We start from the raw sequence: 22045 nt of genomic DNA, 5'->3' as shown, positions 1-22045 counted from the left end.
CCCTATTTATTTATGTTTTCTACGTGCACTGCTGATTTACTATTAGGAACGTTGCAGCGGTATCCAACCAACCCCCACACACCCCCAAACCCCCTCTCCCCTCCCCTCACACCCAGCCCACAACCCTCCTTTGGGATGTAACCTTTCTTCTTCTTTCATTTTTTCTTTATTTTTTCTTTGTCTGTTATTTACCACCACTCTGAGCTATCGCGCTCTGTGAGCCGGCGTTTGTGTGCACGAAATGCGCAATGAAAAACTAATTTGCCCTGCCTTGCCACCAGCCCTCTACGAGTCTTCCTGCGAGGCCTACAAACTGACAGGCAGCTCCTCGGGCTACTACTCCATTGATCCAGATGGCAGCGGACCCCTGGGGCCCGCGCGGGTCTACTGCAACATGACGGGTGAGCTCACCACATTCCCCCTCTGTCCAATAGGGCTTGTGCATCGTGACGGCATTTCAGAAGTGTGGGAGCATAAGAATGATATTGGTTGCATTGGTGTTTTGATCATTGTTTATTAATTAATCGTTCATGGTTTTTCATTATGGGGTGACCTTGTTGCGTTTGATTCTCATGCCAGAAATGGCAGAATAAAGTTCTGATTGGCCTAGGTGACGGTACATTTACGAATATTTATGATTTACATTACTACCACCCTCTAGAGTCATGACAGAAAAAGATCCCATGATGCATTGTGAGATGCATTGTTTACAAGCCCTATAACGCTGCGCCCCCCCCCCCAGACTCAGCGGGAGCTAATCAAGAGTAATGGGCGGTGTGTTATTGTGCGGGTTGTATGATACGCGTTCCTGGCTAATCCAACATGCAGCCGTGATCGATGCGGGGCAGATCTCCACGCCTGCTCCTCGGCTCTGTGTTCATCAGCGGGGGGGCTGAGTGTAATCCCTCCACCTAGTCCTAGCTCCTTCACACGTGCAGGGAAGGCTGCGTGTTTGTTGTGTGTGTATGGTAATCCTCTGGTCGGGATGGGTTGTCATGGCGCTGACGCTCCTAGATGACAGGTCGGGCAAACCCGGGCGGCAGAGACCTGGTGTCTCACAGTCGGCTGGAGTGATGGGTCTCCAGTGGGCCTCTGCTGTTCTGTCCTCATCCATATTCTAGTATCTTCACACACACATGCACGCACGTGCCTGCGCGCACGCACGCATGCATGCACGCATGCATGCACGCACACACACACACGCACACACACAGGTGTACGCACACACACACACACATACATACAGTTGCACACACAGACTCACACACAACGAACACACACACACACACACACACACACACACACACACACACACACAAACACACATGTGAACACACACCTACACCCAGGTGTGCACACACACACTAACACACACATAGCACACACACAAACACACACTCTACCACCAAGAATAATAATTTTCCTGACACCATGTAACTTTTAAAGCACGTTAAGGCTCGGCAAAGCAGTTTGTGATTATCGGTGTGTGAATAGTCACTCCTATGGCAAGGCAACGCAGTGCAGAATCTCTCTCTCATTCTGTCAGAGCCAGCTTACTCAGACACAGATTCAGAAGGAATGAATATCTATTGATACCCAGCAGGGAGGGACAGACGAGGCATACGCACACAGAAGGTCTGTGCCATGGCTGTGACAGACACTCTGAAATAGATGTTCACACTTTGTCCAGTCGAAGAAGTGCTTTGTTCGGTTACATTATTTCTTCTTTCTTGCTTAACCCCTTGTCTGGATATCCTGTGGTGAGCAAAAGTCTGAAGTGATAGTCTTAAGGTCAATCTTTTTAGGCAATAGTTATTTTTAGGCAATAATTCAGTTCTTAGGACAAGGCACGCCTCATCTATCTTGGCGAGAACATAAAATACAATATGTGTGTGTGTGTGTGTGTTTGTTAATCTGTGTGTTTAGAGGACAAGGTGTGGACGGTGCTGGACCACAGCAGCAGTGCTCCAGTGAGGGTGCAGGGCTCCTCCCCCCAGAAGCCCTACATCATGAGCTTCAACTACAGCGCCTCACCGGAGCAGCTGCGCGCCATAGTAACGGGCTCCGAGCAGTGTCAACAGGAAGTGGTGTACCGCTGCAGGAAGTCCCGTCTCTTCAACGCATGGGGTCAGTTCAGGCAATTTTCCATCCAAATTGCTTCCCTCTCAAGCTGTGTCTAAGTGTGTGTGTGTGTGTGTGTGTGTGTGTGTGTGTGTGTGTGTGGATGTGTGGGTGTGTGGGTGGGGATGTGGATTTGAGCGTGTCAGTTGTGAGCACATTTGCACACCTCACTATGCAGAAAAAAATATTTTATGACCATTTATTATACATTGTTTGTCTATTGTTCAACTGTTATTCATACCCCCTGTTGAGTGTGTTCTATTAAAAACAGTGTGTGTGTGTGTGTGTGTGTGTGTGTGTGTGTGTGTGTGTGTGTGTGTGTGTGTGTGTGTGTGTGTGTGTGTGTGTGTGTGTGTGTGTGTGTGTGTGTGTAGTAGCATGGGGAGCTGAATAATGTATCATCCAGCTCTGCATATCTATGCATGCACATCCACTCATACACCCAAAAACACACACATATGCATGCACGCACACACATATGTACATATGAACACACGCACACACGCATGCACACATGCACACACACACACACACACACACACACACACACACACAATCTCTATGATGCCTTGGGAGGCCATACTATAAGCTCATCATTTATTAAAAATTGATGTGGGCATAACTCTATAAGATGACAGCATGTCATGGATAATAAACAACTTTATTGGGCTTTAAAAGCAGGATCATTAATGGAAGAAATTGGGCCTATTTTCAACCCCGCCAGATACAAACCAAAACATAATTGCTTTCATTCTTTACTTGGATGCTTCAGTTATTGCCACCGGATCAGTATTGTTTTCTTTTATTTTTTTCTATTTTTACACAATGTGCAGTAATTGGACTAGCATGACAGCAGATACTCCATGGGTAGCTGTGTTGAGATGCCAGTCTGGACTCACGCACATAAACACATGCACACCGACACGCACACACTCACAGTCACACACAAAGGAACACTCAAAGTCTCCCACAAACACACACACATACACACACAGAAAACCCTCAAAGTCTCCCACGAAGACACACACGCACACACACACACACACACACAGATACACACACACACACACACACACACACACACACACACACACACACACAGGAACACTCACAGTGTCTCTAACACGCATACACACTAACATGCGCACCCACGCACACAAGAACACACAAGAATCCCCGCAATCATAGAGTTTCCATGCTCATTTGGGACCGTCCACACTGTGATTGTGAATGGTTTGGAAAACAAGACGTCAAACATGCGCCTTTGTCCCAATGGTGATCAAGTGATTTCTCTGAATAACAACACGTTCACCAAGGTCCCGTTGTCTTATCATGAAATCACGGTCACCTCCGAAATGAGGAACCCCATTCGCAGGGGAACAAGTCTGTTCCCTCTTCAATCGCCTGCCAGTCCACCATTTAAACCCCGTGTGTTCTCAGCATTCTCTTGCCTGTCTGTCCGACAGCTCTCCCAAGCCTGTGCTGCGATGCTGCTAAATTAATAAGAAGGCCCTTTTTTCCCCAGACACCTCAATCTGTAATCACCATCTCTCTCGCAAACTAACCCGGACATTAATGAGGAGTTTTTATTTGTATTGTTTTCCTATACTTTTTCAAAGCCTTCTCATTAAAAGCTGTTGATTAGCGTAGCACTATGACTATCGGAGCACTTTTGCATAGCGTATCAACTGTCCTTCATGTTGTGATGAGTCTCATTCGTTAATTATTGTTTTACTTGGAATTACACATGCCAGAAGATTGCAAACCCCTCCCCACCCCCTCCTCTAACAGACAGACACACACACACACACACACAATCCCATCCTGGGGAGACTGCAGGTTTATCCCAGCATACCTTTGTTATAGGCATCAAAAGGATTGCCTGCATTTAGCCTTGTTTGGTTTAGTCGAAGACACTTACATCAAAATAAGTCGATCATTTAGTGTGCCCATAGTTCTACGGATGTAATTCGCTTAAAAGGCACTGTGGGCTTTTGGCTGGTTAATCGCATTGCAGCAAATATTTGGAAGTTGGCAATAAAGAGTATTCACTAAGGCAGTGGACGAGATACAGCGCAAAACACAAAGGATGCATGACAGATTCAATTTATTGACTGAAATGAGATTGAGAGGAATTTATTTTTAGAATGTCTATGAATGTCCTAAGCGGTTAAATTAACAGCCCATTTGTACAAAGTATATTTTGATACACTAAAGTGTTTGGGTAAGACAATATTGTTTAGTTCAGATCAATTTCATATTAATACAATTTTGGAGTTTAGACTTGTCGTGCAGAGATCAAAGCACCCATCAGCTTATGAAGTCCACAGCACAGCCTCTTTGAATCTGATTGGATGTCGACATGGATTTCTTCACATGATATACAGATTAATTTCATGTGCACACCGTTTTCAAGGCGGATTTCCCATAAACGGGTGGCTTCTGATTGCTGCATGACCTCAATGTCTGAGTGAGCATGATGTTCCATCACCTTGAGACTTTCACAGTGCTGTTTGGATGCTGCCTCGTGTTGGATGCTGCCTCGTGTGTGCAGTATCACACATTCTGTGACACTGAGACAGTGAGACATGGTGAGAAGGCTAAATATGGAGAGACTTGAAGGGAACGTGAAGAGAAAAGTAGTTAGGGGTTTGTTTATTTTGTTTGCAGCTGTGGCTCATGTTTGGGTATAGTCTTCCAGTTTGACTTAGACAAAAACAACTTTATAATACTATTCTTGAAAAGAAAACCATAAATAATGGGGGGCTTACAGCCCAACACTAAGGTGACGCTACAATCATAATGATGGTCTCTTTCTGAGAAACAAACTGATGCTTGTGAATACAAGCGGGCCCTGACCATAGCCCTATGTGGTTCTCGACCGTTACTTGTGCGGCTGGATGAAGATAAAATATGTTTGGGGAGTGTATGGATTTTATGATATTAAATAAAATGGTGCATGTATGCAAGTCTGTATTATGCGTAGCACACTGGAATATGACCTGTCAAGGTCCTCGCCCACGTCTCCAACAAACACCTGACTTGAGAATGCTCCCTGAAGTCGACCAACAGCGATTGGACAACAGACAACTTAATCCGACCACAACCACGGAGCACCAACGGGTCTGGCACACCGAGCCGATGGATGCTGTGGGGGCAGTGGGCGAGGTCCTTGACACGTCAAACTGCAGTGCTCTACACAGAACACAAATGCATAATATGCACTTATGTTCTGCGTAGAGCACTGGAATATGACCTGATGATATCTCCAATGCTGTATCTTATAAAGCATTGGAGTTAACAGCTGCACCTCCAGTGGGCCGTGGCGGCCGCTCCCTCTGACTGTTTTGTGTTGGTGGCTGGTGGCAGACGGCACCCCGTTGTCCTGGTGGCTGGACCAGGCTGGGGAGAGGAGGACCTACTGGGGGGGCTTCCTGCCTGGGGTGCAGCAGTGCTCCTGTGGCCTGCAGGAGAACTGCCAGGACATGAACTACTTCTGTAACTGCGACGCCGACGTCAACAAATGGTGAGTGACATAATATGTTTCTAATGATGTCTACAATGATGGCTGGCTACATTATATATATTTATATATATATATATATATATATATACTAAAAATGATCTGAATTTCAAATATTCAAATAATAAAGTCAAATAAAAATAAAGAGTTCAAATAAACATAATTTTCTGCCAGGTCTATTCCCAGTTTGTGTCTATTCACGTATTAAAACTGATTGAAAACTCACTCAACGGCTCATCTTCAAAACCAATTAATTATCTTATTCAGTCCCTCGCTCCCCAGCACAAACACTGCCTTTTGTGACATGAATTCCCTGTAACTAACGTTGTCCAAAATAGCTTGATGGAATATAAAGCGCATGCAATGTTCCAAATGAAAAAACAAACAAACAAGCAAACAAACACTATGATTCATTAGGGGCAGACTTTTGCTTCGGCCATTTACATTTCAAGGGCGCTTTTTGGTTCCTCTGGGATTGTTTCTGCCCACAGCCCTCTGTGATTCCTGACCTTGGTGTCAACATAAGCATGCTCTACTGCATACACATGCACACGCAAACACACACACACACACACACACACACACACACACACACACACACACACACAGCTCTACAAACATTAATGTGCACACACGGACACACAAACACACATTATGCACGGCAGATACATTAGGTGTGCACGCACACACCCACACACACACACACACACACAAGCACACACACACTATGCTTGCACACAAACACACACACACACACCAGCAGACACACGCACTCATACTATCGGACACACACACACACACAAACCATCGGACTAGCACTCAAACACGCATGGACGACAAACACATCCACACAAAGGCATAGACACACATTCAACGCACACCATTTTTCTAGCCCTCTCCTAATCCCCCACATCAGCTTTCTTGGAGGACGATAGCTTCCCTTGGCTGGTATAAAGTCGCAGAGAAGCAGCGATATTGATATTTATTATTGACCACTTCTTTTCCAATTTACTGCCCAGATTGTGTATTGCCGTATCCCCTGCCTCTAAATGTTGTGCCTGGGTTCCTCGAGTGCAGGATTGAGGCAGGAACTGAGCGTGTTCTCCCAGATGGTTTATATTACCCACGAGTCTTCCTCCTCTGGTTTTCATTACAGGTCTAACGACACAGGAGTGCTCTCCTATAAGGAACACTTGCCAGTGAGCCAGATTGTGATCGGAGACACAAACCGAACAGGCTCTGAGGCTGTGTACCAAGTCGGAGCGCTGCGTTGTTATGGCGACAGTAGGTGAACTGTTAAGAAAAGGAAGAAGACGAAAAAATGTTTTTTTCACACGACTTCTTCTCATTATTTTCCTCAGTTGTCATTACCAGCTGTGATGATTTGGTGCTGGTTGGTTAGCGTGAGTGTTTAGGACAAATGTCTGTGTTCTTCCTCGCTTCTCTGTCAACAGTATATCAGAAACCACCTACCATGGGGTTCATTTTCTTTTGCTTTCTACTGCGCAGTTGTATATTTTTTTCCTTCATCAAAAGCATGTGACCTATTTAACATTTTCACTCTGAAAAAATAAATCTGTATAGAACGAATTTGATGTACCTTACAGCATGTCCATTCCCTAAGTATGAATGGATCTTTTTCAAATTGATCGAGTAAAACATTGTTGAAACATAAAAAACATCCATCACCTTTTGGTAATAAAGCAGAATTTTTTCTTGAAAGAAATGGGGTCCCTTTAACCTAGCGAAAGCGTCACTTAACTTTCAATTCATCTTTCCTTCATTCATTTTTTGATTCTCCCTTCAGTTGCCCTAATTTCTCATTTCTCATTCTGATCTGTTATCCCCCTCACCACCTTTCACCTATTCTGCCCCCAATCTTCTTACTTGCCCTGTGGTGTTTCTGCATTTGACAGAGTCGACGTGGAACGCGGCCTCCTTCTACCAGGAGTCCTCCTACCTCCACTTCCCCACCCTCCAGGCAGAGCTGGGCTCCGACATCTCCTTCTACTTCAAGACCAGCTCCCCCTCGGGGGTCTTCTTGGAGAACCTGGGCCTCAAGGACTTCATCCGAGTGGAGCTCAGCTGTGAGTGCAATTACACTTTCAAAACCTGACCCGCGATTGCCATTAACTCAAATCCAGCTTAATTTAAACAAGCGTAGCATAGACAGATATCTGTGTGCTCCCCACATAGTCATGCATGGGAATCATTATTGCTAGCATAGCAATTTATTTAAAAGTATGCATTGGGAGCAAAGTGTTGGTGAAGCAAGCCATTAAAACAGATATTATGTGGAGCAGAACACCATGTTTGGATTGATGGGCGCTGCTGATTGGATGGGAGTTGAGTTTGAAATACGGAAACCAGAAAGCTACTTAATGGGCAAGGTTGGTGCTCAGGAAAACATAGGAAATAAATTAGAAAGACACAGTTAACGGGACACGCATGGAGGACTTTAACGCACACACCGACTGCATATTAAATTCAATTTAATTTCGTCCAATGGGTCCAATGGGGTCAAAAGGACATTCATTCTTTGTACTCCATTCTATAAAGCATCACAGAACCAGACAACCTTATGTTATTGTGTATGTAATTCTTGCATCAGAAAGAAGAGAAAACAAAGTCTGGCAGTTTAATATGCATGTCAATGGCATGTAGGTGGATCCTGCAGAGCGTAATAGGACACGTCCAGATTGCATTTGAGTTAAATCTACACCATCTAACTTTAACCGTCAGCAGCCTCTAGTGGCTTGGGTTGTAGCTCCGTTTTCATTGATGCGTGGGGGGGGGCAGAAGCAGAAAGATTCCCTGGCTGGATTTACTCCCGGATGGGTTTGTTTTATTCTTAGAAAACCTTCCAGTGAAGAAACTTTTTCATGGACTTGCACTAGAAACCCGACATGCAGTGCAGATTTAACCATCCACCCTATTTGACCTTCATCTACTTTCACCTCGCCAGCCCCGTCGGCGGTGGCCTTCTCCTTCGACGTGGGCAACGGGCCGGTGGTGCTGACCGTCAAGTCCCACGTGCCCCTGAACGACCGGCAGTGGCACTACGTGCAGGCGGAGCGCGGCGTGCAGGAGGCCTCACTGCAGGTGGACCAGCTGCCCCTGCGCTTCCTGGAGGCGCCGGCCGACGCACACGTCCGCCTGCAGCTCAACAGCCAGCTGTTTGTGGGTGAGCACACACAAACTCCTCCGGTTCCACCGCACTGGCCTAAGATAAAAGTTTATAAAAGTCATTTTGCGTGTCCTCTGTGAGGAATCGAGTAGCCATCCGTCGGTTATTAGTGAGCGAACTGGCTCTGTGAGAATATGAGTTTCGGTTGACCGAAGCACGCCTGCTTCGGTATGAGACCGATTTAAGATTAATATCTAAAGTCTGATGGCAGACAAGCTTAAATCTGGGGGCATTGGGCGTTTTAGTTTCCTTCGCTTTATTTTTGTTTCTACCGATCACTGCTGGAGGCTGGGATCTGTAAGGGCGTTACTGGCAAAACGGAAATTTGGCAAGCAGTAGTAAGCTGAAAAAAAGTTACTGGAAAGGTTTCAAATCAACACTGTGCAGACTGGCCACTGCAAAAATACACTTTTATTAAAGTCAGGAAATCAGGAAACAAGGCTTAACTCCACCCTTTCAGTTGTCTGTGTTATCACCCCCAAGAAGTTCTACTGTAATATTAATTAACTGACTGAACATAGAATCCGAGATGAATTGTTCAGGGAATCTATCTTGCCCGTCCATCACATACTCCCCCACAGGTGCATGAATGCAACACTTTGAAACCTAATGGAGATTATATAGGAGATAAGGAGCCAAGAGGGAGGGTGCACTTTTTGTGGGATTGTTTATTTTCTTAATCGTGGTTTATTTTGCTATAACTTAACTTATTTTGCTATAACTACAACAAAGTGAATATATACAGCATGTACACACTATGAGGAGTACTAGTAGCAATTTAAAATGCACAATATTTATGTAAACATTTATGTAAACATTTATGTAAACTATGAATAATTTCCCATACATTCTTAAGGGTCCCAGGGACAGTATCCAGTATTCTGCCTTTTTTTAAACATTAGACAACATACCCTAATACAGAGTCTTATTTAGGGAATTTAACCCAAGGACCTTGCCTCGACACACATGGTGCTATGTGTTGCGGTTATATTTTTTCTCCCAGTCTAAGACATGGCAGGGTGGCTGTTTGTATCTCACCCCACCCGTGGCTACTCATAGACATGGGGTGGCTGTTTGTTTTTCACCCGACCCCTGGGCTTGTCTTAGACATGGGGTGGCCCTGTGATACACAGCGGGTGATGATATGAATTATAATGATGTTAAAGCCCTGCCTTTTTTTCCACATTCCTTTTCATTAAACACTAACTTTCTGGTTATGCCAACGAATTACACAGTTGAAGGGATTTAGAATTTTGCCATAAGCCTGCCAGAGATAGGATCTGCAGAGGCCATAAATTCAGATTTGTCATTCTTGGGCTTGGCTGTGCCTCTGGGCTATAACAGCTTAAAAGGTCAGCCCAATGCTTTACCCTAATAGATATTCTTCCATATTTGCATACTTAGCCCTTAATGAGACCTCACATAGTTGAGTGCTTCCAGAGTCGCCTTCCAGAGTCTTACTTGATTTAAATCAAGGCTTATCATAAATCCTCATCAGCGCGGACGGGAGTTATGATTATAAAGCAGTTATAGATGCGGAGCGGCGCGCCACCGGCCTCTAAAGACGACTAACGGCGGTCTCTCTTCCTGCAGGGGGAACGGCCTCCAGGCAGAGGGGCTTCCTGGGCTGCATCCGAACGCTCGCCATCAACGGCGTCCACTTTAACCTGGAGGAGAGGGCCAGGATGACGCCGGGCGTCAGCTCCGGTTGCCCCGGTTACTGCAGCGGCTCCAGCAGCCTGTGCCACAACAGGGGGAGGTGCATCGAGAAGAGCAGCGGCTACGTCTGTGACTGCTCCCAGTCCGCCTACGGGGGCCCGTCCTGCAGAGAAGGTGGGCCCACTTTATCATACTCTAAAGGCATTTTTTCTTGGTTCTCTTTGGGAAGCCAAAGCCAAAGCACATGGGATCCCATTGTTTTAACGGAGCAAAGCACAGAGTCGAGAGCAGGAAAGTAGCAGTAGCTGTGTTTTTTTATCACTTTGTCTGGGACTAAAGTCTATTTTGAACTCAGACGTTTGAAACATTGCTTTGGCCGGTTCCAGCATGGCCACATGCTTTGGCTTTAACCTTAAATTAATCCAGCAGTGCGATTGAGATTAAGAATCTCTTTTGCAATAGAGGAGGGTTCCACAAAGGCAATGTCTGCCACACTGCTTGAGGATAAGAATCTCTGGTATTTTCAGACTGAATTGACTGATGAAACCGATAATAGTGGCACTGAATAGCTGTTATCGAGAGTTTTGAATGCCATGTGTGGGTGTGTTGTGTTGGTCTGATGAAATCTAGAATGTTTTCCAAGCTGGATACTCAATTAAGTTTAGTTTCAAGTGAAAGCACTGGATAAGAAAGATCACCCATCAGTTAATAAATAAGGTCAACAGAGCTGTATTTCAGCTATACAGATATTACGAAATTGCTACATGTCCATTGCTGTTTTATTTGTCAGAAATAGGCTGTTTCCTCTTTGTGCTTATCATGTATACTGTCTCCTGAGTCAGGAGAACCACTGCTGAACATAAACATTGGTGTATTCATTTCAACCCTTTAATTCTACAGCAGCATGTATTTTCCACTTCTTCTGTGTCAAAAATAAAAGGCAATCTGCGTGTCACACACACAGACGGAACAAAAAACTCTATTACGGTGACGCCTCCAAGAGGACTCTTGTCCCGAGGAGAACGCATTGACTTGCAGTACTACGTTGTTCCAGTATATTTGTATCTTTTGCATTAAACTGAAGCCCCATTCAGACCTGGTAGCTTGTATCCACATTGTAATTCAGATGGATGGCAGGCACACCTGGCGTTTAACATGCATTTTAACCTCTGAATCCAATGACTACTTTAGTACAGGCACTTAATAGCACCAATACTAAAAATGGCAATGGCAAGCTGGTCTACCCTCTAAGTTATTAACTTAGCTTTTTATTTTTTTACATACATTTTTTTCAACAAAAATTAATATATATATCAATTTTGTGCAACACGCCAACAAAGGATACGCCCATCAGCTCACAGAATTTTAATGTGAGTCACGTTGAGTGGAGGTTTCCATGACAACGGACGATTATGCATGCAAGGGAAGGGAGTTTGGCGGCCACGGCGATCCCAGGGGAGCAGACAGGGACACACACGCCTTCACCTGCACCGCGGTGGCGTCACGTGACCAACCCCCTTCAAACTTGGACACCATTGCTTGCAGTCGTCTGTCGAGACAGGAAGGCCTAACGCTCTCCATGACACCAGAAATGATATGTTGGTAATTTATTTTACCCCCCACCCACTGTCGTTGACCCCCCGCAGAGAGCCGCAGAGGTGACACACGTCAGACGGACATGTAAAGAACAGAATCGGAATTGAGACGTTCACATTGGTTCGACGCTTGGCGCCTGACGGCAGTAGTATCTGTGGTGTGGTTCCTGATGGTTCAGAGGATATCTCTTTTCTTTTTTTTAAAGTGGAACTGTCAAGAAAGTGTCGCCTAAGCGTTGACAAGCCTATCATCTTAAGGAGAGAACATGTTCTGATACTGTAGTCTAAAGATAGCCCGGGGGCCACTGAGGTGCTGCTAAGAGTGTGAATGAAAGGGGAAACACGAGATTCTGATTCACGCTCCGATCCTTACTATTCTGTGTTTCTTTGCATTTGTGATTGACACTTATTTGACAACGTCCATATTTGTGAACGAGTTGCGCCATAATTAAATCATCTCATTCATGTCTGTTTGAGATCATTTCGGTAGCATACAACTCTTCAACATACATCTTCCTTCTTCATGCTATAACCACACATCCACAAGATCTACTGATTAGATGTTCTTTTTAGCTTCTTTTTTTAACGAATATACGTAATATTTGTCCCGTTCAGGCTGTACTCAGTGAAGGATCTATAAAGGCAGAAAGATAGGCCTATACATATTACAGATAGAGTCAGCCTTTGCTTGGCTAAAGGAAATGTACAACCAATAATTACTGGTCTATGAGACTCACTGAGTATTGACATGCCCATAGGCCATTTGATAGGGGATAAGGGATGATCCAGACCATATGATTTCAGTGATCCAGAGGTTTTGATCAAGTTCATCATGTCATCATGACCCTAAAGGGGACCTGCTTAAGCCATGGTAGGAAATGTTTGTGTGTGTGTGTGTGTGTGTGTGTGTGTGTGTCTGTGTGTGTGTGTGTGTGTGTGTGTGTGTGTGTGTGTGTGTGTGTGTGTGTGTGTGTGTGTGTGTGTGTGTGTGTGTGTGTGTGTGTGTGTGGGGGGGAGAAAATTGTTTTAGTGTTGTATTGTATTACTGTACCGTCCTGGCACTTAATGTAAGCACTTATGGTATGTTGTACGTCCTTGTACTTCAAAATGGTACATAGCATCATGTAGCACCTTATCCTAGCTATCTTTGTTTAGGGGGAATGGGTTGACCTAGCAATTGTTAGGGCTATGAACTTGGTTCTATGAACACCCTAACTGTACCGACAGTGATATATTGTTTCTCTTTCTTCTGACAAATGTACTTGTGTAATGTAAATGTATTGTAAGTCACTTTGGATAAAAGCATCTGATTTGTTCAGTTCAACAATCTATGAAGACAGACTGATCAAACAAATCAACCGATTAGCCTGCATATCACGTCTGTCCTTGCTTGGCAAAAAGAGACATATGACCATCGCATTAAAGCCCCCTCCCCATCCAGTCTACGAGCCTCTCTGACTATAGGCACGCCACATGGACGTTGGCGATACATGATCCGGTTTGATCCAGACGATACGATTCCTGCGATCCAGAGGTCTTCAACGCTCTGATCGCGCGCTCTGATAGCAGATGAGTTCAAACCTCAGAGAACCCTATCGACCCTCAGGGAGATCTTCCTCAGCCAAGTTAGGAATTGTGCTCTTTCAGCATAATTAATTCCTCCATGAATTGATCACAAAAAAAAGCTGTCCAAACGACTTTGTAATAATTTTGGTTGTAGAATTTTTTAATTGATCAATTCATCAAGTAAGCCTACCAAGCCTTCCCATTTGTTTTAATTTTATCCGTCTTCATGTTATTTTAAGCAAGCATTGATCCCGACTCGGCATCAATGCGCCGTTGTGTCAATGAAGTCATGCTTGCACAATGCATTCCCAGCGTGAAATAACACTCCCACCGCAGACACATTTCCAGGTAAAACAGGATATCAAGGTGTGATTAACTTGGGTTCCCGATAGGGAAGAGAAGGTCATCGATCTTCCAGGGTTTGATTTGCGATAGCAGTAGTACTTAGAGGACGTCCCGCCGGCATAATCAATATCATCCCTGGTTTGATTATTGGTGAAGCCCTGTGTGTGTGTGTGTGTGTGTGTGTGTGTGTGTGTGTGTGTCTGTGTGTGTGTGTGTGTGTGTGTGTGTGTGTGTGTGTGTGTGTGTGTGTGTGTGTGCGCGTGTGTGTGTCACCATGACGAAAAAAGTCAGGATAAGTGAAAAAGAAATTAGAAAAGAAAACAAATCCATGGCTGTTGCGCTGTCGTCTTACAAATCAGACTTTCAATTAATAATACCAAGTCTGATAGCAGACGAGTTCAAATCTTGGGGAACAGAAAGTTCCTCTATCTTTTACTTCACGTTGGTTTTCGACCAATCCAGCTGATGGAGGTGGGGATCTGTAAGCTCAATATTAACATTGAACACAAACTTGGAAAGAAATAGTAAACATTTCCAAATGAGAAGACAAGCTATAATATTCTGTCTGGACACCAACTTTCTTAGAGAAAGTGTCACAGATTTTTTTAAATGAACACCATGTAGACAGGCCACTGTAGAAATGGAAATTTGTGTCTCTTCAAATATCTTGTTAACGAAACAGGAAACAAGGCATAACTCCGCCCCTTTCTTATTCTGGTTTCCGGCCAAGGTTACGTGCCGTCTATCACTCAAAAGTTCTTTAGTAATGGGTGTGTGGAGATGGTTGAAGGTCTCAGTGCTCATAAGGCTGAAAAGGGCCAGAATGAGGAGAACATGCAAGAATGTGATGCCCTGTATTGTTCTGTTATACCTCTGGTCACTATAGCAGAAATCGCTCACTAACTTCAGTGAGTTAGACAACAGCAAGCATTTCATTATTTATTGGTTCCATTGTACTATTGGTTCATTCAATTCAAAACCTAGAAGATTCCCCCTTTTACTACTATCCAGACCTGTAGGCATAATGTAACCGAATACTACACAGGTGCACATCATTGCAAAGGGTTTTCAAGGTATTATGCATTGGTCAAAGCCGTACTCTGGAAATGCTCTTAATTTCTATGTTTTTTTGCCCTTCAACTCTGTTGTTTTGTTGTCCGTTAACACTATGGAAGTACAGCATAATACAGGAAGTATTGTACAGGGCCTTCAAGGCTCTGAATTACATCTTACTGTGCATTCACACCAAAAGACACATTTGTCACCTGGTCGCAGTGACGCATAACTTCTGTTGCTGTAGTGATTTGTGCAAGTTTTATCACGAGAACCCGCCGCAGTCTATTCATAATATTATCCGGAGGCACACACAGCTTTTGGCCGTGATATTATACGTATATAATATTATATAGACATTTAATATTATATGATATAATATGATATAATATTATATATAGAGCTCTGGGAGTCACAAACAGCAACAATCACTCTCCTCTCTTCTCCTCCATGCTGCGGTTCACTCCGGACTGCAGGGAACGGTTGGCCGGCTGAACGCTGATTGGCTGTTACGTTACGTTACTCAGGGAGTGAACACTGATTGGCTGTCATCACAGAATATTTCAACTCGAGCGAAAGTGTCGCATCGTGCCGCGCTGCAAATCCTCGTGAACGCGCTCGCCCGTGACAAGGCGTTCATGCAGCGCCACAACTCAAATCTTGCCGCAGGTTTTTCTAGCGACAAATGTCGCCTGACACGTGTCTCTACGTTGACTTTGTATGGAGTCATGTTGCCCCGTCGTGTTTGGTGTACAGTAATGCACAGTTACTCTTACACATCTCAGCTCTCATAATAGAGATAGTTCCAATAGCTGTGAATGCCTTAAGATATTGCATTGAAATTTCTCAACAAAGGAGAATCGCTTGATGTCTGCACTGTGCGACACAAGATAAAAGTCCTGTTAATGTTGGTCACCAGTGTTGGGGTAGTTACTCCAAAAAAGTAATTAGTGACTTATTACTAGTTTCTTTTGTAAATTGTAATGAGATTACTTTACTCGTTACTGCATTTGAAAAGTACTTATTACTTTATTTTAAATAAAAAATAAAAATATAAAGGTCACTGTATCCCCTACAATTAAAACAGAAATGCACTTAAGCCGCGGTGACACATGCTGTTACTTTATGTGATGGTCCAAAGGCTGAATGAACCTGATCTATTTCGCAAGCTATGACATCGTGTCTTCCTCTCACCCTCTTGCAGGCAAGAGCAGCCTTCTCACGTTTAAAACTAATACTGTCTATCCAGGGCACCGTCATTCCTAAGTAACTTTTGTTGTTGGCGGACCAAATGTCCGGTGGTGGACACATGATCCAGGGACTCAAAAGTTATTTTGAGCTTCGATTCCATGTCGGAATAATACTTGTCCAGGTAATGGGATAATGTTTTCCTGTCGGATGTTGGCTTGCGTGTCGCGGGTATTTTATCTAGTATTTTTCTAAATCTGGGTTGCGACAGTTGAAACACGCCTGTCGCCTGGGCATAGAGTGCATTTGACTCGAATATTTTTGTCCTTTCAAGTTATAAACTGAAAGTAATCGCCACTGGCCGAAACCCCTGTCTCTGTCTCCGTCTCTATCTCCATTTCCCTCTCTCCTTCGGATCAGCAGCTACGTCACTCAAATCGATCGCTATGGCAACATGCCGAGGCAAGCAGCACACACACAGGCAGCACACACACAGGCAGCACACACACAGGCAGCACACACACAGGCAGCACGCATTCAGGCACCACTTAAACAGATCAGAACTTTACACACAGGCAAACACGGCTTGGGTAACGCAGGAACGTGCGTTCCTTTAGTCTAGTAAAGTAGTGTAGTTACCGATATTTTTAGTGTAATGCGTTACTTTACTTCATTACCCAAAAAAGTAATATTGTTACTGTAATCCGTTACTTTGTAACTCGTTACCCCCAACACTGTTGGTCACCTAGCAACAATATGTGCCGTGCATCACACACAGGCCATGATCTCAGCTCAACAGTGCTCCCCATCTGGCAGGGAGGATTAATGACCCCTTGTGAATTAACTACCAGCCAGACTTGTGTTTATGGTATGCTGTGACTGCATCATTGTGAAAAGGGGTCTGTTGGTTTTAGTTAGGGAAAAGTCCCTTTGTGGAATGAGGTTTACCAGGCTCAAAAATGTAGTGACTTCTGACTGAAATGTACTGTTTCTCCTCCCTCCCTCCCCCTCTCCTTTCTCTTCCCCTCCTCCTCCCCTCCCCCCTCTCCCTCCTGCCCCCTGCGTTGCGGTTTTCCAGAGGTGTCGGTGTCCTTTGACAGCGAGTCCTCAGTCACCTACACCTTCCAGGAGCCCTTCTCGGTCATGCAGAACCGGAGCTCGCAGGCCTCCAGCGTGTCCAGGGAGAGCAGCCACGCCCGGGAGAACGTGGCCTTTAGCTTCCTCACCTCCCAGCGGCCCACCATGCTGCTGAGCGTCAGCACCTTCAGCCAGCAGTACATCGCCGTCATCCTGGCCACCAACGGTACCCCCACCACCACCTCCAGCCTGTCATCTGTAGCCCAGTCATAGTTGTAGTTTTAGGGCTGCGTGTTGCATTGTGCCACAAGAACTGCGGTGAGGCGAATATAGCGCCTCACCGAGAGAGCTCGATGAAATGTCGATTCCATTTTCGCACACTGTGATGTATGACACATTAAAGGGGATTTGTTCAGAGTTAAATAGAAAGGCAGGAAATCACAGCCTTGTTAACCGTGTGTTGTGTGTGTGTGTGTGTGTGTGTGTGTGTGTGTGTGTGTGTGTGTGTGTGTGTGTGTGTGTGTGTGTGTGTGTGTGTGTGTGTGTGTGTGTGTGTGTGTGTGTGCGTGTTTCTGGTGCTTGTATTTGTGTGTCTGTGTGTGTGTGTGTGTGTGTGTGTGTGTGTGTGCCTGTGTGCGTGTGCAGGGTCTCTGCAGGTGTGGTACCGGCTCCACGCAGACAGAGGGCCGGACGTTTTCTGCGCCAGCCGCCAGAACCTGGCTGATGGGTACCTGCATCGGGTCCGAATCCACCGAGAGGGGAGAGACATTTACGTGCACGTGAGTCCTTCATGTGTACGCGCCCCTTTGTGTGTGAACCACAGATTGGAAGTATGAAAGCTACATCTTTAACATACTGTGCATCTGCAGATTGGGTGCAGGCTAATCAAGGGGATGGACATAGAGCCTATGACTCCCAGCTACAAGGTTCCCAATTGCCACAGGGCTACCTATAGGTACCCTTCAGCAAGATACCCTTGAACTTAACGACATGCCTCTCAAATTCATAGGAAGTCGCTTTGGATAAAAATGTCTGTAAATAGTCTGGGGGAAACAGGTGGTAAGGTGTTGAAGTGGGCGTGTTTGGGTAGATGGGAGGCATCGATTGAAAGCACTTTGAGCATCCACAGAGGTTAAAAGAGGACTATATACTAACCCTTTTCCCCATTTTTTTTAACCATCCCTCTTTGAGTTGAGAAAGATGAAAAGAGTTGAGAAATATCGGTTCCATGTTAGAGGCCAGATAACAGAGAAGAGAGACATCTTAATGAATCATGGCTGTATATCCTTCAGACAGGACAGGCACAGGCAATGGAAAACATGTTAATAAGCAAAGAGCTCTGGGCAGCCAACCGTGATGCAAGGGGAGAGAGGGAGGCGGAAAAAAGCTCTTCACAGCCTTTTACCAGTTTGTTTTCACCCTCTCACTCATCCAGATTGACAAGGACACAGACCTCAGGTACAGTCTGTCATCCGACGCAGAGTTAATCTCAATCAAATCACTGACTTTGGGGAAAGTCACAGGTGAGGCCCTGCGAGGAAAGAACAGAAAATGTTTTAGTGAATGTGTTTTGAAATGATAAAATGTCTTATAAATGCTCTCAAGGTTGTTTTCCTCCATTGTTTATTTCTTGCAACAACAAAATGAAACCAAATGCAATGGTGGAAAATGAAACAACACCAGCATACGTTTATGAAAAAAAAAGAGTCTTATTTTCTGAGACAGTTCTGCTGTTTGTGTATGAGCCCGGAAAGGCAGCATGCAAGTAATTATAAAACAGCACACCTTGAATGTTTAAAGCAATACATTCACAAATATACATAAGAAAAAACTGTGAAGCTAAGCTGCTCAGTGCACAATGTTTGTTGAAACAAAAAAGACTTGGTGGGCTTCTTTAAAAATTCCTTGCAGTTGCTATGAGCTAATCAGCCTCGACCACTTTGCTAGCTCCCCCAATGGTGGATTGTTGTGCGCTTCACGTTATTACTTTATGTATTAATCACAAGCTAAATGAAACTCTTAAGTGAATCACGCCTCATTTGTTGAACACAGACGCTCACAATAGCTCAGGGAATGAGCAAATCTATGCTAATTTCCGACATAATTTGCATTTCAAAGCAATAGTTTTCGCATTTGCATGGGCAGGTGACTCGTGATTGGAGAATGGTAAACATCTGGATAAATATAGTTTGTCCTTTAAATATTTGAGAAAAAAAAACACGACAAATTATATAAACGCTTTAAGTAAAACACAAAGTGCCTTTTACAGAAAAAAGAAAAACCTGTACGAACAACTGTAAAGCAAAATAACAAACAAATATCAATAATATGCTAGCATTCTTACTTACATTGACTGCTCCATTAAGTGGAAACAAAGAGGGCGGAAGCACAGCTAAATTGGGGGTAAGCATTGTGGGGCTATTATCTGGGATCCATCGCGATAGCCATCCCAAGGTGAAGCTGCTCTCTAAATTAAAGTGCTGCCCTCATTTGACTTCACCAGAATAACAACACCAACAAGCTCTTATTTTATCTGTGATATGTACAAGCCAGCGATCAAAGAAAAGGCTTTTTTACCTCCTTGGTTTGGGTTATGTCTCCCAGGGATTCATTAGGTTCAAATTAATGCCTGCGCCCGAGAAAGACTCACTCTCACAAACATAGTGGCCATAATCTATCCAAGTTTTGCGGGACATGTTACCCCATATTAATTGCCTCCATAGGGAAAATAATGGAAATAATAGATTTCATCCCAATTTTATTATTTATTCTCTTAAATCACATGGAACACATTTTGTTTTACTCTAAAAAATCATCCATCAGGGGGACAGAAGCATCCTAATGCTTCTTAATTAACTGATATAGTTTGGAGGTGAGAAATTATGCTTGTACTTTAACCTACATGCGTACACAATTAAATTCATATTTTGAAATAGAATGCTCAGGTGCATGTAAATATCTCAATACAGCCTCATGCCACAAGAATTAAAAGTATATTTAGCATCTACAATCTTACTATGTTTGCATTCAATGAGTGTTGTTGGTGCATATTATTAAAATACACTTGGTCTGCTAAATGATTTAGGAGGACACATATTGATGTCAAATAAGGCAGACCAGATATAAAATAGACTGACAGATTACTGAATTACTGCCAGTGCAGCACCAACTAATTGTATTGTTATGTTTTGTATTTCATTCATCACCAGCAAAATCAATACAAGCAAGACAAAGCCATGCCAAACCTTTGTGTTCATTCTCATCGTTTCGATCCAGGGCTTGACATCACAGACGCAGCGGTGAGACAGGCGGGTTTGAAAGGTTTCATTGGCTGCCTCTCCTCAGTGCAGTTCAATCACATCGCGCCACTGAAGGCAGCGCTCCTCAACCGAGGCAGCTCATTGGTCAGTGTGCGTGGCCAGCTGGTTGAATCAAACTGCGGTGTGCTTGCCGACTCCAAAGTTTCAGGTAGGACGATCTAATGCTACACTGGATAGATTAGGAATACATCAACAGGAACGTGTTGAGTCCCAAATCAAAGGTTATCCATATGGATGTGAAAACTACCACTTATATCAAGATATATGTCATTAAAACACTGACCTGACAGTGTTTCATTTAACATCACAAGTCATTGGAGTCAATAGCCACACTTCTGACGGGTGGCAGTCCAATATAGAGTTGACAAGCTAACATCAAAGAGGGTTCATTTATTTAATTTCCTTCAATGTCAGACATTAAATAAAAGTCTTACTCTCTGACTCTACTCTCTATCACTAATGAATCTCCAAAGCATTGCTAGCGTGGCACGTTTGTCTGTTGTTATTACAGGGCTGTGATCTGCAACATTGCCAAAACAAAACAAAAATAATTGATGAATGAATCCATTTTCTAACAACGTCGTCCCCTCCCTGTTTCCCAACACCACCACGGCACATTTCTCAGAGACGGTCGACAGAGGCAAGGAACCATTGAGGAATGCCTCTCAAAGTAACTCGGCAGTAATTGGAGGTGAGTTTTCAGATCGGCGAGTTGTTAAAGCGCTCAATTGCCAAAATCAGTCTCCTGTGAAATAAGCTCTGGCTATCACTGCCTCTCTCTCTCTCTCTCTCTCTCTCTCTCTCTTTCTCTCTCTCTCTATCTCATACCCTCTCTCACACTTTCTCTTTCTCTCTCTTGCTTGACATTTTCTTCCAAATATTGTGTGTCTGTCAAGTCAGGATAATGCGGTACTATTCAGGCGTTTGTGTGTGCGTGCATGTGTGTGTGGGGGGGAGGGGGTCAGGCCAAGCAATTACACATGAAGAGGATGTTATTTGCACTGCGAAGCAAAGAAAGATGCCGTAAATTGACTCCGAGTCATATTTGACGATTTCAAGGTAATGGGTGGTTGCTGTGGTCGGGGGTGGGGGTGGAATAGGACACAATAGGACACTTTCCCAAAAATGTTTTTATGAAAGTGTCAGTGAACCCCATTGTTTCAGCTCCAATTCAAACACTATGAGATACACAAATATGTGTTTTGCATATTGATAGTTCTCGGAAAGAGGTGGGCAAGTTATCGCCATGGTTACGACCAATGCCAGCTTTGTGATACTTTTTGTCGTGTATGAGAATTCTGTGTATGAGTGTTATAATGAGCTAAGTTGTGTATAAAATGCGCCACATACCGTGGCGGCATATCAGTGGAGCTTAACCCTCTCTTGCACGCGGCCATCAACATCAACCCCT

The 22045-nt window shown here is 44.2% G+C and overlaps 1 protein-coding gene across 1 annotated transcript in view; it reads left to right on the top strand.

The window, feature by feature from the left end:
* LOC311358805 (contactin-associated protein-like 5) overlaps positions 1-22045 on the top strand; it is a gene marked incomplete at both ends in the record, with an annotated part of 69182 nt that overhangs the window by 43223 nt on the left and 3914 nt on the right. The window contains 12 exons of the mRNA XM_084478918.1: positions 282-401; positions 1927-2127; positions 5491-5647; positions 6801-6928; positions 7561-7731; positions 8610-8828; positions 10425-10664; positions 17316-17540; positions 17960-18093; positions 18750-18837; positions 20591-20782; positions 21260-21325. Coding sequence (XP_084335044.1) covers positions 282-401; positions 1927-2127; positions 5491-5647; positions 6801-6928; positions 7561-7731; positions 8610-8828; positions 10425-10664; positions 17316-17540; positions 17960-18093; positions 18750-18837; positions 20591-20782; positions 21260-21325 — 1941 coding nt within the window. The remainder of the gene's footprint in view (positions 1-281; positions 402-1926; positions 2128-5490; positions 5648-6800; positions 6929-7560; positions 7732-8609; positions 8829-10424; positions 10665-17315; positions 17541-17959; positions 18094-18749; positions 18838-20590; positions 20783-21259; positions 21326-22045) is intronic.

The sequence above is a fragment of the Micromesistius poutassou genome (genome assembly GCF_964030765.1).
Source record: "Micromesistius poutassou genome assembly, chromosome: 14".
NCBI lineage: Eukaryota > Metazoa > Chordata > Actinopteri > Gadiformes > Gadidae > Micromesistius > Micromesistius poutassou.
Note: the sequence above shows the minus strand (reverse complement) of the source record. Positions and strands in the feature narration are given on the sequence as shown.